Here is a 20,896-nt window from a genome sequence, read left to right on the forward strand (position 1 = left end):
ATCTGGGAAAATCTGCTTAAAAGCCCACTTTTAGCAGGTTGTCTAGGTGGCCTATGGAAAAAAAAATTCAAAGGATAGTTCCTCTACAACTTGGGTTTTTCATAATTTAGTACTTATCCTGCAGAGTTTTAAACATTCTGCAGCAGCAGTGCCAAAACACCAAAAAGATTCTGGTTGCCAAAAGGAGAACCTAAAAGTCTGGCCTTATCATTCTCAGATAAAGCCTGCAGGTGTAACTAGGAATATCTCCTCATGACAAAACCAGGCAGGTGCAGCTTCCCTAGAAAAAGTATCAGATGTATTTAATGGAATGGCAACCTGAGAGCAGAACTCAGAAGAGAGCGAGGTCTTTTTCTCCAAATCAAGCACGTTAGTCAATACCCCCCACCCCCAAGCTGGCAGAGAAGAGCCAGTACATAGCTAGTCATGTGGGTCTGATAAATCAATGGACCTAAAGCCAAAGTAGAAGTACATATCCCACCCCCCACCCCAATATCTGTCCATAGCATGGCTGTCCTTCTCAGAAGGCAGAAGCTTGGAAGAGGAAAGCAGTCTGGATGGCTTATCTGTGGACATGGAAATAACAGCAGGATCAGATGAAGGACTTTTATACAGGTATTTATGATCCTTTGGTACTTTATATAACTTGTATGGCTTCTTAAAGGCATGAGGTTGAGAGAATCAGGATCATGAAAAGCTGCTGTGTGTCCAACAGAGCAACTTAAACAGGAAGTACTACAGAAGGTCTGGGTAAGCCCACTTGCAAGAGTTCATAATACCTCTTTTGAACGTCTGAGACCTGGGAACAAACCCACGTAAGTGTTCCATCATATGGACCACTGGCCATTGAATCTCCAACTGTACAAACATCAATGTTCAATCACTGTAAAGGATACTGCTTACTGATAATGTTGCTTTTTGTACAGTTTTAGTAGATTTTATTGTTCACAAAATACTTAACATACGCTTTTTATGTTGACTTTTCAGAAAGTGCTCTGTAATACAATGGTATGTGTAGGCTGCTAGTCAGAGAAATCTATGGTGAATGACTGCTTTGGAACAGGGAAAGAGAAATGGGAGACTTGGATTTAGGGATATTTGCCATCTCCACCAAGTAATTTCACTTCTGAGAGACCCCAGTAATGGAATGTGCAAAGACAATAGGTGTTGGTGCTGGAACCAGAGAGACTTCGGATACCATTGTATCTTTCTCATGTGGAGTGGTACCATGAGAATTCATAGCTGCAGTTAGATCCAAAATCTGGAGGCATTTTCTCAAAGTGATTGAAGTCTGAGCGGAAAACCTTAGAAGCATATCTAGATATAGATTTTTGCTGTGGAAAAAAAGCTCTTTGAACTGAGGTGTCTAGAAGACACTAAGAACACACTCCTATATGATGGAGTCAAGGAAGACTTTAATGGTCTCTTGGAGCAGAGACACCTGACACTTTGAAAAAGAGACTGCAAAGATAAGCAAATCATTTAAATATGGGAAAAATCTAGAAAATAAAAAGTGCGGACACCACGTAGAGGAACATACAACTGTTGCTATAGTGTTGGACTTCAGTGCTCTGCCTACACCCAGGATATAATCCATATAGCTAAGGCTGCTTCAGCAGTGATCAATATATTGAATATAAAGAAGTTATGTACTCACCATAACATTCCATCTGAGTAGTTGGATTTCATTTGTCATCAACCTGTGAGTGATCGGATCAAAGACGGCAGCTTCACCACCATCTGATCCGAGCTCCAAGCTCCTCCCCTTATCCATAATACCCCTCCATCTCCTTCCTTCCCTCAGATCGAGTTTGCTACACCATAACATAAACCTGGCCCGATGGATCTTACTAACAAAGAAACACAGGGCAGCCGCATAGGCGCTCTCCCCTGCCTACCAAAGTAGGAACATGAGAAGGTCAGGGGGAAAGAGGGAGGGATGGTTGATGACAAATGAAGTCCGACTACTCATATGGAACATTATGGTGAGTACATAACTTCCTTATCTGAAGTAGTTTACTTCATTTGATCTTCAACCTGTGGGACAGAGTTCCCAGCTACCAAACATTTGGGTGGCCCTCATGGAAGTATATTACAGAGCACCGCAGAGCCAAAAGATGGTCTCCCTGTAGATATCATGTCCAGTTTGTAGTGAGAAATGAAGGTGTAAGATAAGGACCAGGTAGCCGCCAAACAAATATCATCCAAAGACACCCTTGACCAAAAGTAGTCATGGACCTAGTAGAATGGACTTTGATTTGTCCTGGAGGTGACATGCCTCTGTTCTTGTAAACCTGAAGGATGCAAAATGAAATCCATCTGGCAATGGTTACTTTAGAGATCGGTTTGCCCAGAAAGGGTGTAGAAAAAGATGCAAACAGTTGGTCAGATCTGTGAAAGGCATTAGTCCTATTTAAATAGAAATGTATCCGTCTCTGCACGTCTAACAAATGCAATTTATATTCACCCCTGTTCTGAAAATTTGGGAAGAAAACAGGTAAAGGCATCATCTGATTGATATTAGTTTCAGAGGTCACTAAGAAGAAAAGAAGGATTAGTGCAAAGTGAAACCCTGTCCTTATGGAAAATCATATACGGAGGTTTGATAGATAATGCCTGGAGTTCTGACACCCTCCTAGCCGAGGTGACAGCCACTAGAAAGGCTGTCTTCCAAGATAAAAATTTCAGATCCACAGAAGCAGCCAGCTCAAAAGGTGGAGCAACCAGAGCTTGTAAAACTAGGGTAAGATCTCAAGGAGGAGTAAGATCTTTAACCAGGATCTTAAAAGAAAGGTACCTTTAATAAAGGTTTTGCAAAAGTGTGGAAGGCGCTAATAAAGCCATGTTCTCACCTATATGGAAAATGAAAATGGCAGCTAGTTGAAGTTTTACTGTAGATGAGCTAGCGTCCTGCTGGAAAATGTACGCCAAGAACTCACAGACCGCTGAGACAGGAGCTGTGAAAGGATCCAAATCCCTTTGAGAAGCCCAGATAGAGAAACACTTCCATTTGCTATGGTATAGTTTTCTGGTGGACGATTTATGAGCTACCACCAGAATAGTCTTGACCGGCGAAGACAGACCGGGAGTCCTAGCATTCATGGGAACTGGAGCAGCCAAAGCAGTGAGCTTCAGAATGACCAGGTCTGGATGAGAAATGCTCAAGGGGTGTGAGATGAGAACCGGTATCGGATCCAAGATCCATGGAGGAACTATTAGAGGAGACCAAAGGAAGGGAAACCAGATTTGGCGAGGCCAAAATGGGGCAATGAGGACTACTTTGCTTTCCAACCTGTGAGCCTTCTGGATGAATTTTGTTATCAGAGGTAATGGGAGGTAAGCATAGAGAAGACTGGGAGGCCAAGCATGGACCAGAGCACCCCTGGGGTATTCCCCCTGTGGGGAGGATTAGACCAAAGAACTCGGTGCACTTCGCATTGGATGGAGATGCGGAGATCGCAGCAAGGCCGACCCCACTAGAGGAAGATCTTGCTCCGCTACAGAAGGATTCAGAGACCATTCGTAAGGCATCAGAACAGTCCTGCTCAGTTTGTCTGCCAGTATGTCGGATCAACCCAGAATGTGCGTTGCTACCAGAATTCGACTGGTGGAGACAGCCCATTCCCACACTCTTATGGCCTCGCTACAAAGGGAGTAAGATCTGGTTCCTCCCTGTTTGTTGATGTACCAGACCACTGACATGTTGTCTGTCTGAATTGTAATGGCTCCCAGAGGAAGAAAGGCATGAAGGGCCTGCAATGACAAAAGGACCGCTCTCATCACCAGAACATTATATGCGAGTCGGTCTCATTCGGGGACCACATACCTTGGACTGTCCTGCCTGAGCAATGCCCCCCCCCCACTAGTTGGGAGGCATCCATGGTCACCGTGGCTTAGGGAGGGGCTGAAATAAATGTTCGTCCCTCCACTAGTTCTGAGGAGTGTAACCACTAGATGAGGAACTTCCTGCAAGCGTTACTTATATGAATAGGATGTGTCAACGGCAGATCTAATAACAACCATTGGACTGCTAGTGTCCACTGTGGAGCCCACATATGCAGACGAGCCCAGGGAAGAAGAGTAATGGTGACTGCCATGGAAACTAGGGCTCGTAATACCACCTTGGCTGAAGGAAGCTGAGACTGAAAGATCACGGACACATGGAGTCTTAAGCTTCAAACTCTCTCCAGAGTTAGAAAAACTTTTGTTTACAACGTGTCTATCCTTGCTCCAATGTAGTCTAAACTTGGACAGGATCTAAAGAATACTTGGATGCGTTTATCCTAATTCCCAGAATGTCTGACAGATTCAGGAAATAGTCTCTAGCCTGACAAAGTAGATGCTTGGTGGGAACAGCAATGAGCCAATCGTCCAGTTATGGAAAGACCTGTATTCCCTGGAGCCTCAGGTGAGCCGCTACTACTGCCATGACCTTGGTGAACACCATGGGGGCTGTGGTGAGACTGAAGGGTAGGGCTCGAAACTGATAATTATTGGCTCCTAGCCAAAAGCAGAGGAACCTCCTGGAGCGTCTGGGCATCTTTATACAGTAGTATGCATCCTGGAGATCTATGCAGCACATCCAGTCGTTTTCCTGCAGGTAAGGCAGGATGGATTGTAATGTGACCATCCGGAACTTTTCTTTGGCAACTGACAGGTTCAGGGTGGAAAGATCCAGAATAGGTCTTATGTCCCCCATCTTTTTTGGCACCAAAAAGAACCTGGAGTAGATGCCCAATCCGGACTGATCTCGGTGGATGGACTGGATAACTCGTTTCCTTAGCTTGAAAATTTCGAGCGCCACTACCTCCCTTTGCTCAGCTGGAATATCTGAGAGGTGTTTTGGGGAAATGGGAGTAACTACAAAGGGGATGGTATAGCCTCTGCATATGACCTGAAGCACCCAACAGACTGTTGACACAAACTCCCATGCCATCAGATGCAGCGAAATATGACCCCAGACTGCCTCATGAGCAGAGCAGTCAGGCAACCCCTCAGGGCTGCTGTGCAGGCCTGTCCGAGAATGGTTCTAGAGACCCAAAATTTCTCGGATGCCCCCTGCCTCTGGGCCGGCGTTTGTCTGGACCCCCTCTGCCTCTGGGGGAATACGAGTCCTGAGTGTCCCGGGAATACTGAGACTTCTGGAACCACATCTTTTGCCTGCACTGATTCCTGGAAAAGGAGGGTTTGAGGGTTCAAAAAGCGGATCCCAACGGCAGACAGTGTCTTCCCATCCTTTTCACTCTGGATCAACGTCTCACGAACAGTCTTCCCAAACAAGGAAGAGCCGTCATAAGGGGCATTCGTGAAAAATGCCTTAAAGGGTTCCATGAACTAACATAGCCTGAGCCAGGCATGTCGCCTCATGGCAACGCCGGACCCAGCCGCCCTTGCACTCCTTTGGTGGCATACGAAAAGAGGTGCATGGACGTATTAGAAACCACTTTGAAAGTTGGCCATTCGCATGGAGAATATAAATGCTTATCCTCCAGTGACACTGACTCCGGGGGCAACTCAGCTCCCTGACTAGGTTGCACTGCAGGTCAAGTGATGTGGGCCAAATAATTCAGCACCCTTACATAAAAAGTGGCTGAAGCATACACCTGCTTCACTAGATGATCCATTGTCCTGGACTCTCGCTTGGGGGGGGGGGTGGACTGTACAACTTTCCTGAGCTAGTTCTTTCTTAGTGGCAGCTGCTACCACCATAGCACCTACAGGGGACCCCTTGTTCCAACTGGGCCTATCCACAGAAGGACTTAGAATCTTGTCTGGATGCTTTGGCATTGGCTCTATGGTGTCCAGTTTCTTCCATGCCCGGGTGGTAATAAGATCCACCAAGGGATCTACCAGGGGAGGGACACCCAAGAAGTAGAGGGGCCCATGCCAAAGGCCTACAGAAACACAGACTCATCAGAGGAAGGCTTGGGGAGGTGGATCAATGTCCCTGCTGGTGCAGGATTTCCATGAAGTCTCCAAAGGAGACATCGCCAGGGTGTGATCTGGGGGAACCTCCCTCTTCCTCCATAGCGGTGTACTCAGTGAGGGAATTCTGGGGAGAAGTCCAGGTACCTCCTTTTGCACGTTTGTTTACAAGGAACTTCTTTGGTGGGGATCTCCCAAGAGGACTCGCAAACTGCCTGTTATTCCTCAAGGGGAACAATCTGGGGCACATAGAGCACAGGCTGTTCCTGAATGGGCAAAATGGCTGAAGTCGCACCTAGAGGGGAGGGGGTAGGGGCGGAATCCGAGGAGATGGTCAGGGGTCTCAATCCACTGGACAGAATCCTTTCCACCACATCAAAAGCAGAAGGACAGCGAGCCTCCTGGGAAGCTAACAAAGAAGCTGCTCTCCCTGGATCAGATGGGGGATTGGAGCAGAGCCCAGCAGAGCCAAGATACCAAGGAGAGGGCCTTGACTCAAAAAAGTCAGCACCAATGGAAAAAAACCCAACCCCTTGGTTCAGACGGCCAGGCTTTGGCTCAGAGAGCCTCTCTGGTCTGAACTAATCAGGTCCGATGCGCTCAAGGTAATGGCCGCCATCGAGGTACCTGGTACCATCGGTACGACCCCCCCTGACCCCAGGACCTCTCAGATCCATAAACTCAGATACCAGGGGTCAGAAAGGAGAAGGAGTTATTGGGGTGAAAAAGGGAAGCGAGCTCCCTGCTCCAGAGGGAGAAGGGGCTGGCAAGACCCCCATCTGAATCTGGGTGCGAATAAACCTTTGCATCATTTTGTCTATGTGTGCCTCACTTAAGCTTCTGGTGGAGAGCAATGAGGCCACTGACACCAGCGAGAAGAGTCTATGTACAGAAGCCCTAGAAGAAGGTCTGGCTCCTGTGAGAATCTGGGCAAGCAGAGCAGAGGACTGCTAGGCCTGGACATCATTTGTTGCTTCAGAAAAGGACCCACTGGATCCGACTGGTCCGGGGATCTCTTCCTCCCTTTGTCTTTTTGTTTTTCTTTCATGTGCTCGCTATCGATAGACCTCTGAGCAGGAGGTTGAGTCCCGGCCTGGAAGGAAGGGGAAGAAAAGTGTAGCAGAAGAAGCAGCAGCAGTCACAGCTGCCTCCGTAGTAGGGAGAAGTCCCTTCAAGTCTAATTTAGACATACGATCTTTCAGGGCCCTGGGGTTAAACCCTGCACAAATAGTGCAGGTGGAAGAAAGATGGGGAACCCCCAAACAAACCACACACAGTATGACCATCGGCCGGGGACAACTCGTGGCCACACTCTTGTGCACTTTCTAAATACCAGCTTCAGCTGATCAGCCATTACAAAGCACAAAGCCCTAACCTGCCCGACCACACACACACACACACACACACACACACACACACACACACACACACACACACACACACACACAAACTGACTAACAAAGAAGGGGAAGGGTGAAAAAAGGCACTACACTAACTAAACTGAATTTTTTTTTTTTTTTTTTGCAAATGCGACGCAACAGCGAAAGGGGAGGCTAAGAAGGGAAAGGGAACCTATCTGACACTACCAGAAAAGTACAAACACCCAATAACCATCACTACAACTACTCACCATGCCTGGAGCCCCGAGACAACAATGCTAGGCTAAGCCACGGCAAACGAGATCTGAGGGAAGGAAGGAAATGGAGGGGTATTATGGGTAAGGCGAGGAGCTTGGAGCTCGGATCAGATGCTGGTGAAGCTGACATCTCGGTTCTGATCCAGATCCAAATACCCACAGGTTGATGATCAAATAAAGTCAACTACTTCAGATCATATATTAAGCATACTGCATCATATCTACCTGTTAATAACATTCCTCCAGCCAAATTTCTTAGTTACTAGTATTGCGTTCCATGAATTTCTTTACACTTCAAGAAACAGTACTCATACAAATCTTCAGTTCTCTTATCCTTAATTGATCTCCAAGTAACTTTAATGGCAGCTCCCTTTAGCTTGCGTCAGTATGAAGGCAGCCAGGGGAGTCCACCAGGGCTCTATACTGGGACACCTCAATTTTGACATTTACATCCTTGATCTCCAAGCAAAGAACTAGGACCTATGGTTAACTAAGTCATTAGAGAAAGTACAGCTGTGTACACTTACCATAAATGTAGATGTTAGAGTGTATTCACTGTTGCAGTCATTACATTTGGGTTATCTGCTTGCAGGTAGCCCTCAGTTGGCCTGAGTAACAAAGTCTTGGGTCCTACGTCGGCTGCTGTCCCTTCTTCCATGTCGTCAGGTTGTGAGGGGTATAAAACATGCAGCTGATGCCATTACATCACAGTTTTTCTTGCCCCAGATGTCAGATGCCCCCCTAATGGGGAGCAATTAAATACAAAAGTACAATGATATACCTCCAACAAAAAAGGAAATACACCAAAAAGGCTTTTAAAGTATAGTAAAGGAAAGTAGAGGTATAGCCAAAAGAAGTTAGGGGGCTGGAGGGAGGATAACCAGGACTGCAACAGTGAATACACTCGAACATCTACATTTATGGTAAGTGTACACAACTGTACTATGTTTTTCGTGTTTCACTGTTGCAGTCATTACATTTGGGTAGATTCCCAAAGCTATGGTTGGGAGGAGGAATTTAGATAGCATTAGGACCAGCTATAAGGCCCTGCAAGACTGCTGTGGCAATGCCAGCTCTGGATTTAGAGAAAAGTGACAAATGATAATGCTTTGTGAAAGTATGCACAGAACTCCATGTAGCAGCTTCTAGGATGTCCCTGGTAGGGACACCTCTGAGAAAGGCTGTAGAAGTAGATGCAGCCCTGGTGGAGTGACATCTGATCCCCTGGGGGACAGGTTTTCCATGGTGCTTATAGCAGACATGAATGCAATGGCCTATCCATTTAGAAATGATTTGCTTTGAAATAGCCTTTCCCCTCTGCCCCTGCAGCAAATTCCACCAGCAGTTGTTCAGATTTCCTTTGAGGTTTAGTACTGTCCAAGTAGAATCTAAGTTGTCTGTGCACATCTAAGGAATGCAGTATCCATTCCCCTTTGTTCTGTGGATTGGGAAATAAGGTTGGCAAATGAATAGACTGATTAAGAGGCACACTGGATACCACCTTGGGCATGAAGGATGGATTGGTTCTGAGGGACACCCTGTCCGCATGAAAGATGATGAAAGCCTCCACTGCCATAAGGGCCTGCAATTCAGATACCCTTCTAGCTGAAGTGATTGCAAAAAGGAAAGCTGCTTACAAAGAAAAAATTTTAAGTCTGCAGTAGCAGCTGGCTCGAAAGGAGGTAGAGTGAGTTTCTCCAAAACAAAGTTAAGGTCCCAGACTGGGGTTGGAGCTCTCCTGGGTGGTCTCAAATTTTTGGCCCCTCTGAGGAACTGCTTGAGCAGTGGATGAGAGAAGAGGGGAGGTTCTGTGCTATAATGAGCTGAAATGGCTGAAGCGTGGATTTTAATGGAGGAAAAAGACAGGCCCTTGTGAAGCATCTCAGTTGAGTATTGTAAAATCTGAGGTAAATTGGGCGCTGCTGTGCTCATCCCTTGAGAATGGTTCTAGGCACAGAATCTTTTCCATTTTTCAGCATAAGATTTCCTAGTACTAGGCCTCCTTGCCTCTAAAATATCCATCACAGGTTTACTGAGGGATGGTAGAGGAGAGATTATGTAATTAGCCGGGCTGCAAGGTTCAGTGTTAGAAGCTGAAGGGTGCAGAATCTGGTTCTCCTGCTGAGACAACAGGGAAGGAGTCTGAGGCAGGTGCCATGGGGATAACTGTTCTGAGGCAGGAGCCATGGGGATAACTGTGACACTGTGCAGGAGGGGGTACCAGTGCTGGCGTGGCCAGTCTGGAGCAATCAAAATCATCCTTGGTTTGTCCCATTTGATTTTTAGTAGTACTTTGGAAAGCAGAGGCAGGGGGTGGGGGAGGCATAGACTGATAGGTTTCTCCAGCTGAAGGACAGAGTATCCACTTTCCAGGCTTGCTTGTGGGGCATCCTTGTGCAAAATTTGTCCAACTGGTAGTTCTGGGGAGAGGCACACAAGGTCTATATCTGGGCTCCCCCATTTGCTTGTCAACATGTTGAAAATCCTTGGTTCCAGTTTCCACTCGTGTGGGTCCATGAGGTTTCTTCTTAGTCCGTCTGCCAGTGTATTTAACATTCCTGGCAGGAATTGAGCTTGTAGGTGTACTTGGTATCTCAAGGCTGTGTTCCACAATGCCATGGCTAGTCTGCAGAGGGGGTAAGAATGTGTACCCCCCTGCTTGTTTATGTACCACATAACAGCGGTGTTGTCCATCTTTACCATAAGTTGTCCTGGAAGAATGTGGTCCTTGAAGGCTGTCAGAGCATTCTGTACAGCTAACATTTCTTTTTGATTGATATGCAGGTGCATTTGATTTAGGTTCCATTTGCCCTGAATACACTTCCCTGCCAGGTGAGCTCCCCATGCATAGTCTGATGCATCTGTTGTTAGGGTTTGGGTGGCAGGGGGTGGTGTGAAAGATAGTCCCTTGTTTTGGTGGCAGGCCTCTACCCACCAAAGGAATTCTAGGCGTAGGCAAGGTATGATAAGAATCATTGCTTCTAGATCCTGAGAATGTTGACACCATAGGCTTTTTAGATACCACTGTAGTTTCCTCATATGCAGTCTTGCATATGGAATTAGAAGAATGCAGGAGGTCACGAACCCCAAGACTTGCAGTTATTTGTCTTGCAGATAGCAGGGTTTTTGTGGCCACTTATTTGAAGTAGGTTGTCAAATGAATTTGTTTCTCTGATGTTAGGTAAGCCATCTGGGAAGTTGTATTCAAGCTTGCTCCCAGGAATATAATTTGTTGACAGGGTACCAGGTGTGATTTCTTTTCATTTATGATGTACCCCAGACAGGTTAGACCCCTTTGTACAAAGGCCAGCTGATTCAAAAGTATGTCCTGGCTTTCTGCCTGAATTAGACAATCGTCCAGGTATGGGTATATTTGAATATTTCTTTGCCTGCAAAATGCAATATCTGGAGCTAGGCAAACAGTAGATAAGCCAAAGGGCAGTGCAGAGAAAGTACAGTTTTGTACCTACCATAAATGTAGATGTTCGAGTGCTAATACAGCTGCAGTCATAACAGATGGGTTCTCCTGCCGTCAGGCGGGTCCTCGGTCGGCCGAATTCCAAAGTCTAGGTCCGGCGTCGGTTGTCGTCGTTTCTTCCCTGACGTCAGTGCAACAGGGGTATAAAGGAACCAGCCGACGCCATTTTCTTCAGTTTTTCTTGCCCCAGATGTTAGGTGCCCCCAGAAGGAAGGCAATACATAAATTTGTGTGGTAATGCAGTGCAATATAATCAAAATACAGTAGTTGCAAGCAAATATATCATAAATGAAAACCCCAATCAGGTTGTATGAGGATGTGTTAGCCTATAGGCCTGTCCCAAGAGGGGAAGGAGGGAGGGAAACCTGGACTGCAGCTGTATTAGCACTCTAACATCTACATTTATGGTAGGTACAAAACTGTACTATGTTCATCGTGCATACAGCTGCAGTCATAACAGATGGGTAGAATCCCAAAGCTAAGAAAGGGGTGGTAGGCACTAGGTGGAACTAGGAGGAGCCAAAATGCCCTGCAAGACTGCAGTGGCAAAGCCTGCTCTAGATTTGGAGTATAATGGTAGGTTGTAGTGCTTGGAGAAGGTAGGCACAGAACTCCAAGTGGCTGCTTCCAAAATATCCTTGGTAGGAACTCCTCTGAGGAAAGCTGCAGAGGTGGCTGTGGCCCTGGTGGAATGAGTTCTAATGCCTGTGGGAACAGTTTTGCCATGAAAGGAATAGCAAAAGCGTATGCAATGGGCTATCCATTTAGAGATTGTCTGTTTGGAAATTGGCTTCCCTTGAGCTCCTACTGCATAGGCCACAAAGAGCTGTTCTGATTTTCTGAAAGGCTTTGTTCTGTCCAAATAATAACGCAGTTGTCTGTGGATGTCCAAGGAATGTAGTAATCTCTCCCCTTTGTTTTGAGGATTAGGATAAAAAGTAGGTAAATGTATGGCCTGATTTAAAGCTACCCTGGATACCACTTTAGGCATAAAGGACGGGTTGGTTCGTAAGGAAACTCTGTCCTGATGGAAGACGATAAAAGGCTGGACAGCCATGAGAGCCTGTAGTTCTGAAACTCTACGAACTGAGGTGATAGCCAGAAGGAAAGCTGTTTTCCAGGACAAATATTGCAAATCTGATGAGGCAGCTGGCTCAAAGGGAGGCAAGGTCAGTTTTTCCAGAATGAAATTAAGATCCCAAGCAGGTATTGGTTGTTTCCTTGGAGGCCTTAAATTCTTAGCCCCTCTGAGGAACTGTCTTAAGAGAGGGTGAGAGAATAAAGGTGGATCAGTGTTGTATTCTGCAGAAATGGCTGAGGCATGGATTTTGATGGAGGAGAAAGAAAGTCCACTGCTTAGCAGTTCAGCTAAATATTGTAGTATTTGAGGTAAATTCAGTTTTCCAGGATCCTGGCCCTTTTTCTCATTCCAGACACAAAAACATTTCCATTTTGTGGAGTAGGCTTTTCTAGTTGATGGCCTTCTGGCCTCCAATATGACATCCTGCACCTCCTTGGAGAGTAGGGCCTGTTGTGATGCTAAGGAATCTTCCATGCGGCTAGATTGAGTGTTTTTAGCTGGCTGTGAAGAGTTTTGAAACTGTGCTGAGTCAGAAGAAGAGGCATTAGAGGCAGGGTCCATGGTGGGGAATGTGTCAGGCTCCTCAGGAGTGGGTACCAGTGTTGCCTTGGCCAGTCCGGAGCAATGAGAATCATCTTTGGTCTGTCTGCTTTGGTCTTTAATAGAACATTGGGCAGCAGAGGAAGAGGAGGGAAGGCATAAACTGTCATTGATGTCCAACTGAAAGAGAGAGCGTCCACTCTCCAGGCCTTTGGATGGAAGATCCTTGAGCAGAATTTTGTCAATTGATGATTCTTGTGGGAGGCAAAGAGATCTATGTCTGGCCTTCCCCATTCTTGGGTTATTTCTGTAAAAACATTTGGATGCAATTTCCATTCGTGTGGATCTGTCATATTCCTGCTTAGGTTGTCTGCCAGCGTGTTTTCCTTGCCTTGCAAGTACTGTGCTTTTAGTTCCATTTGTAAGTCCACGGCCATGTTCCAAAGTGACATGGCCAGTCTGCATAGGGGGTAAGAATGTGTTCCTCCCTGTTTATGTACCACATAACTGTGGTGTTGTCCGTTCTTATCAGTAGTTGACCTGGTTGTAGAAGGTCCTTGAAAGCTATAATAGCATTTATTACCACTAGCATTTCTTTTTGACTGATGTGAAGGTGCTTTTCTTTTTGGGACCATTTGCCCTGAATGCACCGATCTGTCATGTGCGCCCCCCCCAGGCGTAGTCCGAGGCGTCTGTTGTGATGACTTGATTTGCTTGAGGCTTGCTGAATGGAAGACCTGTGTTTGACATGCTTGAGCCCACCACAGAAATTCCTTTTGCAGACATGGAATTAGTGGTATTATTGTTTCCAAACTGTGGCTGTGTTGAGACCATATGTTTTTCAGGTACCATTGTAGTTTCCTCATATGCAGCTTTGCACATGGGATTAGTAAGATGCAAGATGCCATGAATCCCAGAGCCTGCAGGATTTTCCTTGCAGTCAGCCTGGTGCAATTTGCTAGTGTTCTGAAGTATTGAGTTAGTTGCCCCTGTTTCTCTGGCGTGAGGTAGGCCATCTGGGTGTTTGTGTCCAAATTGGCACCCAGGAAAATTATCTTCCGACAGGGTATTAGCCATGATTTCTTTTAGTTGACTGTGTATCCCAGAGAGTTCAATAACATTATTACATAAGCCAGATGTTTCAGAAGAATGTGCTTGCTGTCTGCTTGGATCAGGCAGTCGTCCAAATAGGGGTATATTTGTATCCCTTGAAGTCTGCAGTAGGCAATTACTGATGCCAGGCATTTTGTGAATACTCTGGGCGCAGTAGATAAGCCAAAGGGCAATGCAGAGAATTGATAATGGATTGAACCTGCAAGAAATCTGAGGTACCTTCTGCAATTTTGTCTGATTGGGACATGCAGGTATGCCTCCTTGAGGTCCAATGTTACCAGCCAAGACTCTTTGCCCAGCATGGGAAGAAGTTGCTCTAGAGTGAGCATCCTGAATTTTGTGCAGTAGAAATGTGTTTAGGATGGATAGATCCAAAATAGGTCTCCAATCTTTTCCCTTCCTTGGCACCAGAAATAGCCTGGAATAAAAACCTTGACCTTGTTAGATGTAGGAACCTCTTGAATAGCTTTCATGTTTATGAGATCTGTAATTTGCCTTTGTGCCTCTGCCCTTTGATTGTGTGGCAGGTTTGGCATGCCTCTCATTTTTGGAAGGGTGTGAAAATGGAATTTGTAGCCTCTGTTTATAATGTCCAGGATCCATTTGTCCTTTGTGACAACATGCCAATTTTTTGAAAATAATGCCAGCTTTCCTCCTAAGGGGGCTGCCATTTGAGACCTGGTTGGCATGCAAAGGGGAAAGTTATTGGGTTTGCTTTCTGTAAGATTGTGAGTTGTCCTCCTTGGGGTTGTCCTCTTCCCCTCGGGCGCCTGTATCTGCCTCTTTGGGTTCTGTCTGTGGCAGGAAAGGACCAGTTTTTGGAAGGTCAATTTCTACTAAAACGTGGGGGTTGAACCTGTAGAAATTCTTTCACAGTTTGCATTGAGTTAGCCTTTTCATCCATTTTCCTTAATACCTCCTCAGCATTAGCACCAAATAGTACATCCTTTTGAAGAGGGGCATCTAGTAATTTAGCTTTGAAATGATCAGGCAAGGCTTGTTCCTTGAGCCAGGCATGCCTACGTATTACTGATCCTGTAACAACAGCTCTACATGAGGCCTCTAGAGCATCAAAACCACATTGTAAGGTATGCTTACCCACTTGTTCTGCACTATGCATCAAATCCTGCAACTCCTTCAAGTCTGGTTGTTCAGGTTGTGACATTCTACTTTTCAATTGTGATAACAAAAACTGTTGGTATTTTAGCATATGAAACTGACAGTTTAAGGCCCTCATGGATAAGGTAGCCGAGGTATATACCTTTTTTCCCCACCTTTCTAAGGATCTGGAATCTCTCTCGGAAGGCACTGGATTTTTGGCAATGGAGGCCTTAACTCCCTTGGGGCCCTGTGAGATGGTCTCTGGGTCAGCAGCATGGCTTTTGTATAGAAATCGGTGCGAGTCAGGAACCCTGTAGTACCTGTCAGGCTTAACTGGAGCTGGAGGTAGAGAGTCCGGGTTAAGGCAGGCCTCCGAGTAAACATAATCTAGGATGTCCAAGACAGGAGGTATAGCCAGAGGCCTGTGCTGAGGTAACAAGAGAAATTCCCTGAGCCTTTTCTTGGAATCGGAATAATCCTGGCCTTCCCAGTGGAAGTGTTCCCTTAAGGTATGCAAAGTTTCCCCAAATGAGTAATCCTCAGGGGGGGATACAGAAGGGATGGACTCCTCCGCATCAGAGTCTTCAAAAGGGGAGTAAGAATGTTCCTGATCATCAGAGTGCTCTGAAATAATGGAGCCCTGATCAGAGGAGGGGGAATCTTCCTCCACTCTGGGCCTTTTGTCCGGTGGAGGCTGAGAACCTCTGATTAGAGTAATTAAATCCTCAGCCATTTTAAGCATCCGTTTCTTAGGCATGGGGCCTGGAGATGGGCCCTGTGTAGCTGGTCTCAGAGTGCAAGGTTGCTTTAGACTTTTTGAAAGCCTTGATGGAGAAAGAAGAGGAAGGTCTGAAAACACCTTGAGTGGAGGTGGACCTGTCCACATTCTGAGTTTCAACGCCAAGAGTGGCTTCGGTATCTGTAGTCGGGGTGTGGGCCGAGGAGCCTGTGACCTCGGGCACAGGAGACACCGTCAAAGAAGTGTCGTCGGTAGTCAGGGGCTGCGTAGGCGCATCGCTGAGAACCGGACCACGTGTAGTCAGCTTTGGCGTAGTGTCGGTAGAAGCCACGGACCTCGTGTGTCGGTCCTTGTCTTTGCATTTTTTAGACAAAACCGGAGTCGGAGTATGACGACATAGTATAGTTAAATGCTTTCCCAAAATAATGCTGGGCGAACTCCGCCCGACGCTTAATAGTGCGTTTGTTGAATGTAGCACAAAAGCGACAGACCGAGACGTCGTGGTCTGGGCCTAAACAAGGTATACAGAGGGAATGGAAATCCTTATGCGGTATTTGCTTCCCACAAGAAATACAATTATTAACTTTGTCTGACATCGGTCTGAGGCAAGAAAAGTTTCCCCAATGGGGTACTTAGCTTTTAAGAAGACTTCAGTTTCCAAATTTTCGTAATCTCAAGAGCTGGCCGACTGGCACTTGCGAACTGCTTCTGCTTCGGGCACCGCGCGGCAAGAAAGACTGAAGAAAATGGCGTCGGCTGGTTCCTTTATACCCGTCGCACTGACGTCAGGGAAGAAGCAACGACAACTGACGCCGGACCTAGACTTTGGAATTCGGCCAACCGAGGACCCGCCTGATGGCAGGAGAACCCATCTGTTATGACTGCAGCTGTATGCACGATGAACATCTGATGGTGCTTGTAGCCTGCTTTAAAGCGTAGGTATCTTCTGCAAGATTCCCTGATTGGGATGTGCAGGTAAGCTTCTTTTAAATCTAGTGCTGACAACCAGGCATCTTTGCCTAGCATAGGAAGTAATTGGTGAAGAGTCAGCATCTTGAATTTTGGAATTTCCAAAAAGGTGTTTAGAGTAGACAGGTCCAAGATAGGACACCATGAATTGTCTTTTCTGGGTACCAGGAAAATTCTCGAGTGGAAACCTTGTCCCTTTTCCTCTTCCGGTTCCAGTTGAATAGCCCCCATGCTTAAGAGAAAGTACTTGTTTTTGGACCTCTGCCCACTGATGTGGGGGTAGGTCCAGCCACCCACTTGGTATTGACAACGTGTGGAAGTGAAATCTGTATCCCTGGAACACTATATTTAAAAAACATTTGTCCTGGGTAATGAGTTCCCAGTTCTTTGCATGAAGAGTAATCTTTCCCCCCAAAGGGGCAGTCAGTTGATAAGTGCTTGGAAATTTTAAATGGAAGTCATTGAGACAGTTTACCATAGGGGGAAGTCTTATTACTCCCAGATTTGGAAGTGGAGGCCCCCCACTGCTTAGTCCTTTGTGTCCCCTGGGACTGAAACCTGGAGTTTTTGCTGTGACTGGGTTCGGCTTGAGAAGACTTGGAAGGGGCTGGAAAGGACCAATTCTTAGAGGGCCAGTGCCTACTAAATCTAGGAGGCTGAACTTGTAAGAACTCTAACAGTTTGCATAGATTTAGCTTTATCTTCCATCTTTTTAAGAACTTCCTCAGCCTTGTTGCCAAACAGGCGGTGCTGATTTAAGGCAGCATCCAACAATTTAGCTTTAACATAATCAGGCAAAGATTGCTTCTTAAGCCAAGCATGCCTTCTGAGCACAGACCCAGTACCAGCAGCCCTGCAATAGGCCTCTAATGAATCAAAACCACATTGCAAAGTATGTTTTCCAACTTGTTCAGCAGAATGCATTAAATCCTGTAATTCTTTATTTTCCACAGAGTCAGGAATCAACATCATTTTCTGTTTAAGCAATCCAATAACATGTTGCTGATACTTTAACATGAAACTGGCAGTTTAAAGCCCTAATGGCCAAGGTTGCAGAAGTGTAAACCTTCTTACCCCATCTATCCAACGCCCTGGAGTCTCTATCAGAAGGGGTAGGATTTTTAGCAGTAGAAGCCTTAATGCCCTTGGGCCCCTATGAAATAGTCTCTGGATCCGCAATATGATTTTTAAAAAGGAACTTGTGTGACTCAGGGACCCTGTAGTATCTGTCAGGTTTTCTGGGAGCAGGAGGCAAGAAATCAAGGGCCAAACTAGATTCCGAAAAAGCATCAATGTCTAGTACAGGAGGAATAGCTAAAGGCCTATGCTGAGGTAGGAGTAAAAAATCCCTAAGCCTTTTTTCTGAATCAGAAAAATCCTGGCTTTCCCAATGGAAATGCTCCCTTAGAGTATGCAAGTTTTCCCCAAAAGAAAAATCCTCTGGAGGGGAAGCAGAGGGAATGGAGTCCTCTGCATCAGAATCCTCATAACTAGATAAGGGCAAATCCAGATCATCAAAAGAATCAGAAAAAACAAAATCTTGGTCAGAAGATTCATAAACAACTTCAGTCCTAGGGCTCTTAGAAAGGGGGGCTGGCTACCCCTGATTAGAGTTATTAAATCTTCAGCTATTCTTATTTGTTTTTTAGGCATAGAGACTGGAGCATGAGGCCTGGGCGTCGGTTTTTTAGGCATGGTTCGAGATTTAGGCCTAAGTGAAGAAGGAGGCATCGGTTTAATATGCAAGTCCGTAGACCTGAATACACCCTCAGAAGCCAGTGCCTGCATAACGGCTCTGGTCAAATCCAAGGTAGAGACATCCGCGGGTTCCATAGTTGAAGCATCTCGCGGCATACCGGACTCCGAATGGGTCTCAGTAGAGGCCTGTGAATCAGAAGCAGCAGGTATCAGGGGCTGCAAAAGCGCCTCAATGAGTACCGGCTAATTGGTGACTGGCTTAGGAGAAGCATCGTCAGCAGTTTTGGACCTCGGCGGCCTGGCTCTGTCTTTATCTTTGCGTTTTTTTAGAATCCCAGTAGTCGGATGGCTAACCGATGATATTTCTGGATAATTAAACCGAGAACCGAAATATTTAGAGGCGAAAATATACCAACGACGGATAGTGTGCCGATTAAATAAAGCACAAAACCGACAGCAAGGTACATCGTGGTCAGGGCCTAGGCAAGGAATACAGTACGAATGAAAATCTTTATGAGGTATTTGCTTTCCACAAGTAATGCAATTATTAACTTTTACTGACATCGGTAAGGAGGAAGAAAAAGTTTCCCCAATGGGGTACTTAGCTTTAGTTGAAGACTTCGGTTCTGAAATTCAAAAACGAAAATATCAGGAGTCGGCTGACCAGCAGTTGTGAACTGCTTCTGCTTCAGACATCGCATGGCAAGAAAGACTGGGGTAATGGCGTTGGCTGCATGTTTTACACCCCTGATGACCTCACATCATGGAAGAAGGGACAGCAACCGACGCAGGACCCAAGACTTTGTTAATCAGGCCGACTGAGGGCTACCTGCAAGCAGATAACCTAAATGTAATGACTGCAACAGTGAAAAACAAAGAACATCTGTAAAGTGGGCATTACTGCGAAGATCCCTTCTGACATTTGAAATCTTCAGAAACTGCTTACACTAGTTAATACGTATTGTACTGAAAATGGGTTCAAATTAGCTGTGAAAATGTGTAGTCCCATTTCATTTGGTAAAGAACCCTTCCCATCAATGTACAGACAATAGTCCACTAAGCAAAAATGTAGTTAAGGACCCAAGGTGATTCCTTCTGTATTCCATGACAACTGTGGTCAGAAAATCTTTACATGTAGCACAACTAATAGCCAAGATTATATTATCTAGATCTGAACATGTCTTCACGCCCTTATATTCTGCACTGATTAGATCAATTACAGAGTACAACTGCCCCATTCAGAAAGTACTTCAATCAATACATCAAACAAGAGAAGCCTCAGACCTTACTAAAATTTCAAAAGTCCCCAGCATACCAACAGAAAATAGAAGATCTAGAATTCTACCAAGTACAACAGCTTAAGCAAGCACCAGAGACAAGGACCTAAATCTTCACCAGCAGATGAACATAATGGAGAGCCACATTCGTTAAGCAGCCTCTGTCATCTCTGGAATAAGCCGTTTCTGAAGGTTAAGCAGTGAACTACATCATCTTTCAAGCAGAACCTGGATGACAATATGGGTACCCTCAAAATTTATCCCAGGGCTAAAAGGCCTACTTCTCCTTCAGAAAGGAGCACAGCTTTAGAATGTACTCTAGAAAGGAATTAATGCTCACATGACTAAATTGAGTTGAAACTTCTACAAACTATGAACTCGCACTCATTCTAGAAGACGGGTCACAAACGGAACAGAACATGTTTTCGTGAATTTTCCTACCATAGAACAGTCTACCTAATGATTCATTTGCAAACATAATTTCAACCAGGTGACCCACTTCCTGGCATTTGCAAACATAATTTCAACCAGGTGACCCCCTTCCTGGCATTATAACATGCTACACTTTTTAAAGCGTGGTCTATAAAACTAACCTGAGCATTTTTAAACTTCTTATAAATAGTTTAAAACATTGGTGCTTTCTCAGCTTAAACTCTGCTCCAATAGCTACTGCCTAATATTTTCACATGCCATACCTGTACTGCCACTGGTTAGTACTGCCTTGTTAGTCGATTTGAGGTACCCAGGAGAGTTAAGCGCATTGCTACAGGTGCTCACATCTGAGTTTGAGCCACAAACACTTGGTGATGCCACAGAACTGCAGTACAGGCTTCTCCACCTACTGCTGGCTAGAACAGGGAAGCAGAAAGGCATGCAGTGTTAATGTCACAGTTATTCAAAAAGAATTAAATGCCACATCTAAACCATTAAACTGTTATAAAAAAATCATCAGGTTATAAGCATGCACTTCATCTAGTATAAAGTTCTGCAAAGTATATTTGATGCCAACTTGGAAAGTGATTTTACAACTTCATTGAAAAGCAACATGCACAGGATACCCACCATAACATCGGTCTTCAGGAGGGTTACAGCTATGAACCCAATCCATCCTGATGCCACGAACCCAAGCATTTCTCCTGGCAACCCTCCATACTCAGCAACATACCACATAGAAGACATTGCTTTTACACAGAGAATGGTGTACCTTTCCCTCACTTCTTCCTAAACCCACAAAGAAAAAAAAGCAGCAAGAACAAGTAGCTCAGTACCAGCTGAAAAAGATTTTCAGGCAACTTGCCAGAATCTAATCACTTACCTAAAACCACAAAAGAAATAGGAG

General features: G+C 45.5%; 1 protein-coding gene across 4 annotated transcripts in view; it reads right to left on the reverse strand.

Annotated features, from left to right (window-relative positions):
- Window positions 1-20,896, reverse strand: part of LOC122790165 (SLAIN motif-containing protein-like) — a 524,881-nt gene that overhangs the window by 231,631 nt on the left and 272,354 nt on the right. For 3 of the 4 annotated variants that reach the window (XM_044057757.1, XM_044057758.1, XM_044057760.1), the window contains exon 4: window positions 20,253-20,405. The exons of the other annotated variant lie outside the window; for it this stretch is intronic. In XM_044057757.1, coding sequence (XP_043913692.1) covers window positions 20,253-20,405 — 153 coding nt within the window. The remainder of the gene's footprint in view (window positions 1-20,252; window positions 20,406-20,896) is intronic. 4 annotated transcript variants of the gene reach the window in all.

This window comes from Protopterus annectens, chromosome 15.part0, assembly GCF_019279795.1.
Source record: "Protopterus annectens isolate FY-2018-M chromosome 15.part0, PAN1.0, whole genome shotgun sequence".
Lineage (NCBI taxonomy): Eukaryota > Metazoa > Chordata > Ceratodontiformes > Protopteridae > Protopterus > Protopterus annectens.